Genomic DNA, 9,889 nt, shown 5'->3' with positions numbered 1-9,889 from the left:
AAGTATGCATCGGTGATTGAACCAAATTAACCAAAATTCGCACTCACAAGTATGACCTACTCACATATTGTCCTGAGATTAATTTTCATCGTATTTTGTTCAACAAAAGATGCTCTCCTGTGAAGTTTGGGTGATAAGGCCATTTTAGTAAACCCGTAATCTCAAAATTTTCTTTTTTCGCAAGTTTTTTTATTTTTTTCTCAAGTTAATCCCAATTTTCTGCTATAAGTGGTGCTACCAAAGCGTGTGGCCCAAGCGAAAGGCAAAGAGTGAACCACAGTTAGAGAATTTCTCACTCAAACGCAACCATAGGCGCATCCCTAGAGGAGTCATCTAGAGAGAGAAACAGATACTTATAGAGAGAGAAACAAATTAATCAGGTTTCGCAGAGCTTCTTCTAGAGAGAGAGACACACAGACACAGAGTCACTTGTGTGTCGCACTCATCATGTTTGTTGGTGGTGTTCTATTTGGAAATTGCGCTGGATTTTTCGAAGCTTTCTCTAGGGCTTTTGTTGTTATCGCCGTTTAAAGATTTGTAGCAATTGAGTTGTGTGCGTCGGTGTCTCTGTGTGTATGGGTAAGAGAGAGAATATATAGATATATATCTAGAGAGTGAGAGAGCTAGGGTTTGAGAGTGTTGTAGTTGTTGAATTTGGATGGGAATTGGTTACAGAGGTAGGGAAGGCAATGAGGAAATCATTTAAGGATTCCCTTAAAGCGCTTGAAGCTGATATTCAGCATGCCAATACCCTGTAATTACTCTCTCTCTCTCACTCACTCTATCTATCTATCTATATATATTAAGTTTGCACCAATCGGTATTCAATTTCAGATGAAGAAATGGTATTTAATTTCAGATGAAGAAATGGTATTCAATTCTATTTGCTTGAACGAATTTTTTTTTATATTTTTAAGGATAAATAAAAGTTTATATATTGTATCTGTTCTGTTTCTGAATAAAATTCATCATTTTAATTTTGGGGATGATCTGTGAATATTCTTTCCGATGGAATATGTAGCTCTCTGTTTTCACATTTGAAGCCATTAAATTTGAATTACCAGCAATGCAAAAAATTGATGTGTGGGTGGACACTATTGATGTGTGTGTGATTGCCAGAACATAAAGGTAGAGATTTCATGAGGTTTTACATTTGTTGATTTAATTGGAAGAAAATCTATTCAAACATAGGCAGCCTTACCCTGAATTGCAAATTTGCGAGGATGTATTTGGAAGATTTTTAATTTTTTGAAAATCATATTTGATTTGCAGCGGGATCAGATTGGTCATTCTCAATTTATTACAAATTTATGTTGGTTCTGTCAATTAAATGATTATGTACTCATTCTTTTATTCCATTTATTTGTTAGTTTTATTCTTTTGTCTTGGCTGTTGTTCTCCATAGGCCTTTGCTTCTTATGGGAATTTATCCTAAGAGCTTAATGGAAGTTTGGCATATATTATGTTTTAACTTTTACTATTTTTCACGAGATACAGGGCTTCGGATTATCCAAGGGAATATGGTGGTGGCTGCCTCCAGATGAGACTATCCTACAGTTCTTGTGCCCATATTTTTCTCTTTCTTGTTCAATGGACTGATTGTCACCTTGCTGGTGCACTTGGGTTGCTTAGAATCCTTGTTTATAAGGTAAATACTTTTGTTTTTCCCTGTTTCGATAATGTTGATTACCTACACACGCACAAGCCCCCCACTGGAATTTTAACCCTCAACCTCCCTATTCGGGGGTGGAGACGTACCACTCAACCCAAGGCTGTGGTGGTTGTAAGGTCATTACACTTATTATGTACCTTGTGATTATGTTGTGAATGGTCCCTTTAATTATACTCAAATTTCACCCGATTTTCTACATGGAAGGTGATGATATGATGGGTGGTTGCAGGCTTATGATGATGGGAAAACCACCATTTCTATTCATGAACGGAAGGCAAGCATAAAGGAGTTCTATGGTTAGTAGACTTTGAGAAATTCAATAATGCTATATTTGGGAGCGCCGAATCGGCGTATTGGATTTGGTATTGGAGGAAATTTCGTTCAAAGTTTGCAGTAAATTTTCTCCAATCCTAAATCTAAAGCACCGATTCGGTGCTTCCAAATGCCAACACAGTTGTCTCTAATGAATTGTTTCTGTGATACTTCTGATCATTTGTTGTGGATCTGACTATCTAAGTGCTTGGTGCTTGCATTGTTCATGATGGACAGGCGTGATATTTCCATCTTTATTGCAACTTCAAGGAGGACTAAATGATGTTGAAGAGAGGAAGCAGAGAGAGATTTGTGCTGCAAAATACACAAGAAAAGACAAGACGGAAAAAGGTAAGTTATCTGAAATTGATATGGAAAGAGAGGAAGAATGTGGTATTTGCATGGAGATGAACAGCAAGGTTGTCTTGCCCAACTGCAATCATTCTTTGTGTATGAAGTGCTATAGAAATTGGTAAGCTAATTACTGTTGTTTTTGGTTACTATTTTCAGTCCATTGTTAATTTTTGTCAAACCATATCTTTCTTTATTACTTTCTGAATTCTGGATATGGCCATCAGTTTCTTGTTCAAAAACAGTGCAAAATTCCATATTCAAGTAATTATAAATTTAAAACAGACATTTGAATTGTCAAGTGATGCAAATTAAAAAGTAGAAATTTGTGACTTTTTTTTCCCTCCAACCTAACTAAATCAGAAAGAATCCTTCTGTAGCAAATATTTTTAAATTTGCAACTCTAGTGATGATTAGTAGAGCCCCTCATTTCATATGAGTACAGGATCACCCAGTTGGATCACTTCCTCTTGAGATCTACAATTATCATTGATAGTTCAATTTATATGTATGAACATCGTAACTAATAATTGCTGGACATTTTCAAATTGATTGATGGATTGCACTAGTGTTCTTTTTCAATCTTGCAAATGGGATTTACCTTCTTGAATTCTCCATAGGCTAATGTAACAGTGTGACATTTTTTGTCTCTTTAGGCGTACTCGGTCTCAGTCATGCCCTTTCTGTCGAGATTGTCTTAAAAGAGTGAACTCAGGTGACCTCTGGATCTACACGAGCAGCTGTGAGATCGTGGACTCACTTTCAATGACAAGGGAAAATCTGAAGAGGCTATTCACATACATTGAGAAGTTGCCTCGTAGTGTCCCGGATCCAAGGCTAATTACTTATGACCCTAGTTTTCGTTAAGGTAAATTCTTTGTCAGGGGATAAAAGTAGTTTGTATATAAAGCGTGATTGATTGTACATCAATTTCTGTTTTATTTTTTATTTTTTATTTTTTCCCTTTTTTGTTGGATGAATGTATAAGATATTGTCAGCAGGCTTCAAATTATATTGACAGGATGCCTAGTCCAAAACTAAAATGGTATCTGGATTGCTATCATATTTCTCAATGATAGAATACAATTCACTCTTTCCATCTCTTGTTTCTTATGTTGGTTTCTATTGTACCCCTACACCAGGCATTATAATTTGCAATGTTATAGAGTGAACTTTTTATACAGCATTTAGACCTACTATCAACTATTCATAGATAATTGCACTCATTTAAAGCTCGTTACATATGATCGTAAACAAGTTACAACTATCTACTAACAGTTTAAGATTGATTTCAAATCGGGACATGTTCATTCCTTGTTGGCTCATTAGGGTACGTTATAGGACTTGTGAATGGTGCTCCATTCTTTAAAAGTATATGGCCTGGGGTGGTTATCATTTCTATGGCAAGAGTGATGTTGAGTTTAAAGTTCGAGTTAGGTTTTAACTCTTTCAATCAAATAAGGACATGTTTATTCCTTGTTGGCTCATTAGGGTACGTTATAGGACTTGTGAATGGTGCTCCATTCTTTAAAAGTATATGGCCTGGGGTGGTTATCATTTCTATCGCAAGAGTGATGTTGAGTTTAAAGTTAGAGTTAGGTTTTAACTCTGTCAATCAAATAAAGCTGCAGTTGGAGTTGGGTTCTATTTTTCTAATTCTATGAGCAGGGGATTATTATTGTTATTACTGTTTTTAAAATGTGTTACTAATTTTGGCAGTATCTGCTTTGGTTTGTTAAACGAGTGACTTAGCAAGTGGTGTGGAACACCTATTCCTTTAAGATCCTAACTGTTTAAACATTAGAAATGAGTGTGGGTATCATCAGTATGCATAATATTGTTAGATCATGCATTCAGTGTGCAACAGCTCCTGATGTGAGAGAATATAAGATGTCTTTTTCATTCCATTTGAATGATTGGATCTGTTTAATGTGAGATTGAAATCTCTCTCTCTCTAAATCCAGAACAGTCTCCCAATTTTAAAGTAATCTATCCCTCACTATTCCAATAATACAGGCCTCCGGTGAATTTTACCTTTTGTTGTTATAATTCAGTTTTGCGCCAAAACCACTCTTTGGTGGCGATGTCTAATCAGCACTTCAATCAACTAGGTGCTTAAAACGATTGTATGGTGAATATGCCGTGCTTCACTGTACAAATAACCTTACATATAATCGTCTCAGCTGATGAATTACAGAATTATCTGAGTGTATTATTCAGGATTGGCGTCGCATAATACAATATAAATCACAACCATACCTTTTAATTCTTTTTCCCTGCACCGGACATGAAGACATTCCATTCCAAAGAATCAATCTCAAACCCATTTGAGTACGTCAATTTCGGAGTTCATTCTCAAATTAGTCTCATCAGCAAAGAATTTCAACTTTCAAATTTCAATTTATACAACCAACATGGACATAATATCTGTTCCAAACCACTGTAATCAGCATCAGAAAACCCTAGTCACCCAATTAATTCCAGGCAATATACAACCTTCCAATTTAACCCTTGACAAGCAAAATATTATATTTTCTAAGTAGGGCAATAAAGATAGCTGTATAATAGATATTCCCATGTACTGATAGAACTTCACATCACTAAAAGCTTTTTGCTTCACATGCCATTTTCCTATCTTATTAAAATCTCATTCACCAACTAATAATGATGACCAAAACACATTTCCATGTTTTTATTTAGTTTAGTCACGAGGTTCCTGAAACAACATCTCTCCTAAAATGAAGTCCTAGTAATCTTTACTACAGATTCTTAGTACATATATATCATTTTGCCACACTCTCTAGTCCTTGATTAACCAAAATTATTTGATACAGAAGAAGTAGATCTCCAATAATCCAAGCTATGTAGAAATTCGTTTAGGTTTTTCGACTACATAATTAACTCTATATAATTTACAAAGTTCGACATCAATAATTACACCATATGATGTAGCCAAGACAATAAAAATAGTGTCAACCATTTTATATACCAAACAGCCAACAACTCCATAACAGCACAAACAACTTGAGCTGCTAACAACTTTTCAACTGTACTAGTAAAATTGCGTTTAATCCCGTATATCATTCGAAAAATTAAAGCTTTTCAACAGGAAAATCAATCAAATATAGCATCTACGACAAATAGTTTCATTCCAATCTACATAAAAATCGTTTCTAAGTTTGGCAATTCATAAATACATCATGTCACAGCCAAAACAACAATAATAGCACACGCTACATAGGCCTAGCAGGCCATTCATCTTCAACTAGCAACAACTTTTCAGCTAGGCTAACAAACTGTGTCTAAGCCCATAAACCGTTTCAAAATCGAAGGCATTTCATTAAAACGATCAAGATGTTCAACAAGAAGCTGCTAAATTTTAATAACATAGAAACATGACAAGAAAAAATCTCATTCTCATTCCATATTCACATATGTTTCCAACTTCTTTTAAACAGGAAAGTATATTTAAGCAATCACATAAAGCAAAGGGGGCACATCTGGAAACAGAACACCTTCTTATCTTATATTACATGTACAAATATACGAAACCTCAAATGTAGGGGAGAGATTTTCGCTGGAGGGGTTCCATCAGCTGCCAACTTTCACCTTTACGAGCATATTTCTATCACCAACTTAAATGCGGAAGCAAGTAGAACTTGCTAATTTCTTAAAAATGTAAAAGTAATCATAAATTATATCTTAAAAATAAGCGGAAGATAGAGAAAATGACGTCAGAGTGATGATTCATAGAAATATCATCCCAACGATAAGGTGTGGACTATGAGAACTTGAATACAATATTTAATTATGGAAACAGGCTTATGCTTAACATGCAAGTAATCTAAGAGGTTATACAGCAATGGCTCAAGGCACATCTTCACCGTCACCCGTTTAAGAAGGTACAACATGCAACCTAAGAGTACGAACATACATTATCCATAACATTTGCCCTGGATCAGCCAAATTGCCCAAGTCAGAAAGCAGCCATTTTCAATCATCATCTTCATCCTCTTCATCTTCCTCTTCATCCTGCAAATAGACAAGACACTTAAATTAATTTTTCCATTACAAGAACAATGATTGAATTAATAAAGTTATCATAAGAAAAAGAGAGTGGTGAAATTAGTTGTCTGGGAAAAACAGAGTTCCAATATGTCATATGAAGCGGATTTTTTTTTTTTTTTTTAACAAAGCAAAATGCTATAACTCGACCTTAACTGTTGTGACTGCAAAGCTTGATGTATCATTACTGTTAAGAGTCCTCCCTCTTTTCACACAAACACAAAAGAGAGAGACAGACAGAGAAGAAGAGTAAAGACATTTCCAAAGTTAATGGGAAACACCTCCAGTTTGTTCACCAAGTGTTATCACCCAGAACACCCGGAGATACATAATGTATTCTCATGAAAAAGGCCCTCAAACTTTTCAAGAATGGAGGCTTCGATGTTTCGTCTCCTCCAAGGTATCTAGCAATTTAGATAGCACCATTCAATCACGGGTAACGTTTTCCAATTGTATAGACTTTTCAGATTTCTCAATATCATATCCTAAGTTCCTTAGAATCTTTGTGAGTCGAATAACGGAATAACTATAACACAATAAAGCCCCACAGAAAAAAACCTGCTCAACAAGTCCAGAAAACATGTAACAATAACTAAGTCACAGGCTCACAGCTATGATTATGTCTCAAGAATTATATGTGATGCAATAAAGCATGCTTATAGTAGCACAAACCAATAAGGCAAAAGATGATAGAAGGGAAAACTACCTGCACACTTTCATCATCTTCATCATTAATTTCAGATTTCGACCTGTCAGATTCCTCATCGGCATCATCAGCCATGCTTTCCTGTTAGGAAAACAGAGAAAGATAAGAGAATGGACGAGCTATATAAAAAAAAAGTTCTTCGACGATTCTGATAATCTCAATTATAAATAGAAATTGATTCAATTCATTCACCTGCTTCTTGTTGTAGGCATTCATAACTTTTTCATACTCGGACTTCCTTTTTGCTGCTTTGGCCTCATATGGAGCTTTTTCCTACCAGGTAGACCATGTTAGTGATACACGAATCACCGTTCTTTCATAAGAGTCAACTTATAAGAGTTCACATTAAATCAGTTGAACACTGAGGGTTTAATCTCTCCCGCCATTACTCACATTAGTTAATTGGTTCATTTCTCTTAACCATTTATCACATTAGTTAGTAGCCAAGTATTATTCACAGAAGTCACTGAAGCATCTTTGCGTTGAAGCTCAAATCAAATTGGTCACCAGTAGCACTGAACACTGTAGCATTTTTACGAACTAATTCATAGGAGTCAAATAGAAATTTTAAACTGCTGGTCATGCCCGCTATCACAACACATCCAAGCTAATTATATTTCCTTTACTGATAGTCACAAGTTGAAGTACTTACAGCTTCAGACAAGGATTTCCACTTCTCTCCACCAGCTTTTCCAACCTTCAAGGACAGCATAAAAAGGCCAAATTAATTTCTTATACACACAGATTGAATTATTACAATGAAAATATATATATATACCAACGGGTTAGTGGTCCAGCAGTATCAGGCCCTTACTTCCTAAAGGGAGGTCAAAGTTTCAAGTCTCGGTGGAAGCACGTGTGTGTGAGTACCAGCAAAGAAAAAAAATTAAATATATATATATATTATAGGAAACCGAATACTCAATATCCATCAATTACTTACAGCTGAGACAGCCTTCACAGTTGGATTTTCTTTCTTGAAGGTCTTTCTAAATTCCTCACTGCAATAGCAAAATGACGTGAATCAATGACATTCTTCAGAGAATGTCAGTAACATTAGAAATTTCAAACTCAACGCTACCAAAGGAAATCTCTAATTCAAAAAACAGCAAAATGAGCTATACATACAGGAATACAAAGAAGGCACTGGGAGGCCTCTTAGGTTTGTTGGGGTCTTTCACCAATTTTCCCTTCTTAGCCTTTTGTTTGCTACTTTTATCTGCCTTAATGGCAGCCTTTCGCTTACCAATCCTTCTGAAAAGAATAACATATGATCCGTCACTATAATATTCCTGTTACCGCTGTGTCCACCATCAAATATTAACATTAGATTTCAATATAACTCTTACTCTTAACCATACAAACTAATAGCCAAGCTCATTCCGTGAAGCAGACAAACACAATTATTCAAGACACAAAATACCCATAAAATTGTAGAATTACATTCAAAGTTATAAAACATAAACTAGCTAACCTGTCCTCGGCAGGCTTCAATGCTTCTTTCGTATCCTTCTTCACTAATGTTCCCTTGCCCTTGGAAACCTTCATATTAACCACCTAAAAATCACAGAATCTTCATCAAAATGACTCTATTCACACAAGACTAAGTTGTTATGCGATTATCGGATCTATTAAACAGCAAGCTTTGTTTACTCTAGCTGTGAGCTACAATTGAACAACACGAACTACAAACTAAACAGCACGAGGTCTGTGTTTATGTTTTTTTGTGGATAAATAAGTGTTGTATGGAATTAATCAAAAGAAGAAAGTGCATCAAGAAGAGGGCTTACCTTTTGAGATGCAATTTCTACAAACTAAACACAGCCATCAAATAAAAGCAAAACAATACAACTTGATTTGTCATGCTCAAAAGCTGCTTATTTGTAGTTAAAAGACAAGATTAAGCACAGAAAACAAAGTAGTAGTGATCCCAATACAGAGAATAACAAAGCTAATCAAGATCTATAATTTCATTTGTAAGTCAACGCACTGGGAGATGAGAAAACGAATATATACTGATCGAATAAAGACAAGTTGAAGCATTTGTAGTATAATTCAAAAACAAAAGGAAAAAGAATAAGAAATTAAGCCTATATATGTTAGATAAAATAACAAATTAAGGATTTAGTTTAACCAAAGTAGAGCTAAAATGATAAAATTTCCACCAATAATCAAAATAATTTGATCGGCAAGATAATTCAGCAAAATTTACAAGACCAACTACAGAATCGCAGCCAAGAAACGGAAGTTAATCAACCAATTAGATGTATATTCATAAACATGTAAATATATACACAGTATTTCAAAGAGGAATAGATCTAGAAATGAATCATACCTAAATGGAAGAGAACGATCGGTGATCGCTCAGTGAGAAACAGAGCAGAACAAAAAGAAGAATCAAGCTACAGAGAGAAAGAAGTGTGTACGACCGAGATTGAAGTTAACTTGATGGAGTTACCGGTTCATCCGGTAACCTTTACAAATTTGCCGCCACAGAATATCGGCAACTACTGCAATTACAAGTAAAATGTGAAAGAATTTACGGAGAGGTATATATGTTTATCGACTTTCAAAATTAGTAAAAATAAAATGTTTTTTTTTTTTTTTTCATAAAATAAAATGTTAAAGACACTCATTTTATTCTTTAGTTTGTTGAAAGGATGAAAAAATAGACGGGCATGGATACACATCTAAGAGCACCTCCTCTCTCAAAAGGGCTTCTCAGAGTCAAAATATAGCATGTGAATGAAAATAATACACTTCAATGGATTCTCAAATGACCT

General features: G+C 35.1%; 2 protein-coding genes across 2 annotated transcripts; one reads left to right on the top strand and one right to left on the bottom strand.

Annotated features, from left to right (window-relative positions):
- The first annotated feature begins 249 nt into the window (after positions 1–249).
- LOC132313291 (E3 ubiquitin-protein ligase AIRP2) lies at positions 250–3,434 on the top strand. The gene is made up of 5 exons (XM_059811996.1): positions 250–754; positions 1,498–1,648; positions 1,902–1,968; positions 2,222–2,456; positions 2,992–3,434. Exons 1-5 carry the CDS (start codon positions 690–692, stop codon positions 3,200–3,202), a joined length of 729 nt encoding a protein of 242 aa, XP_059667979.1. The 5' UTR covers positions 250–689; the 3' UTR covers positions 3,203–3,434.
- A 2,621-nt stretch (positions 3,435–6,055) lies between these two features.
- LOC132313290 (high mobility group B protein 1) lies at positions 6,056–9,592 on the bottom strand. Its single transcript, XM_059811995.1, has 8 exons — positions 9,442–9,592; positions 8,581–8,663; positions 8,235–8,360; positions 8,050–8,107; positions 7,759–7,803; positions 7,299–7,379; positions 7,107–7,187; positions 6,056–6,367 (listed from the first exon to the last, which is right to left on the bottom strand). The coding sequence occupies exons 2-8, from the start codon at positions 8,652–8,654 to the stop codon at positions 6,329–6,331; spliced, it is 504 nt and encodes a 167-aa protein (XP_059667978.1). The 5' UTR covers positions 8,655–8,663; positions 9,442–9,592; the 3' UTR covers positions 6,056–6,328.
- Positions 9,593–9,889: the final 297 nt, after the last annotated feature.

This window comes from Cornus florida, unplaced genomic scaffold (genome assembly GCF_030987335.1).
Source record: "Cornus florida cultivar Cherokee Brave unplaced genomic scaffold, ASM3098733v1 CherokeeBrave_3.0.0_Hap2_Chr06, whole genome shotgun sequence".
Classification (NCBI taxonomy): Eukaryota; Viridiplantae; Streptophyta; class Magnoliopsida; order Cornales; family Cornaceae; genus Cornus; species Cornus florida.
This window is presented reverse-complemented; position numbering and strand designations above follow the sequence as displayed.

What these genes read in the sequence shown, in the direction of transcription:
- LOC132313291 (XM_059811996.1), top strand. Translation starts at nt 690, where the DNA reads ATGAGGAAATCATTTAAGGATTCCCTTAAAGCGCTTGAAGCTGATATT. An exon ending in TTAGAATCCTTGTTTATAAG is followed by an intron (nt 1,649 to 1,901) that starts GTAAATACTTTT and finishes GGGTGGTTGCAG; the next exon opens with GCTTATGATGATGGGAAAAC. An exon ending in AAGCATAAAGGAGTTCTATG is followed by an intron (nt 1,969 to 2,221) that starts GTTAGTAGACTT and finishes CATGATGGACAG; the next exon opens with GCGTGATATTTCCATCTTTA.
- LOC132313290 (XM_059811995.1), bottom strand. Translation starts at nt 8,654, where the DNA reads ATGAAGGTTTCCAAGGGCAAGGGAACATTAGTGAAGAAGGATACGAAA. An exon ending in CTGTGAAGGCTGTCTCAGCT is followed by an intron (nt 7,804 to 8,049) that starts GTAAGTAATTGA and finishes CTGTCCTTGAAG; the next exon opens with GTTGGAAAAGCTGGTGGAGA. An exon ending in GGAAATCCTTGTCTGAAGCT is followed by an intron (nt 7,380 to 7,758) that starts GTAAGTACTTCA and finishes TCTACCTGGTAG; the next exon opens with GAAAAAGCTCCATATGAGGC.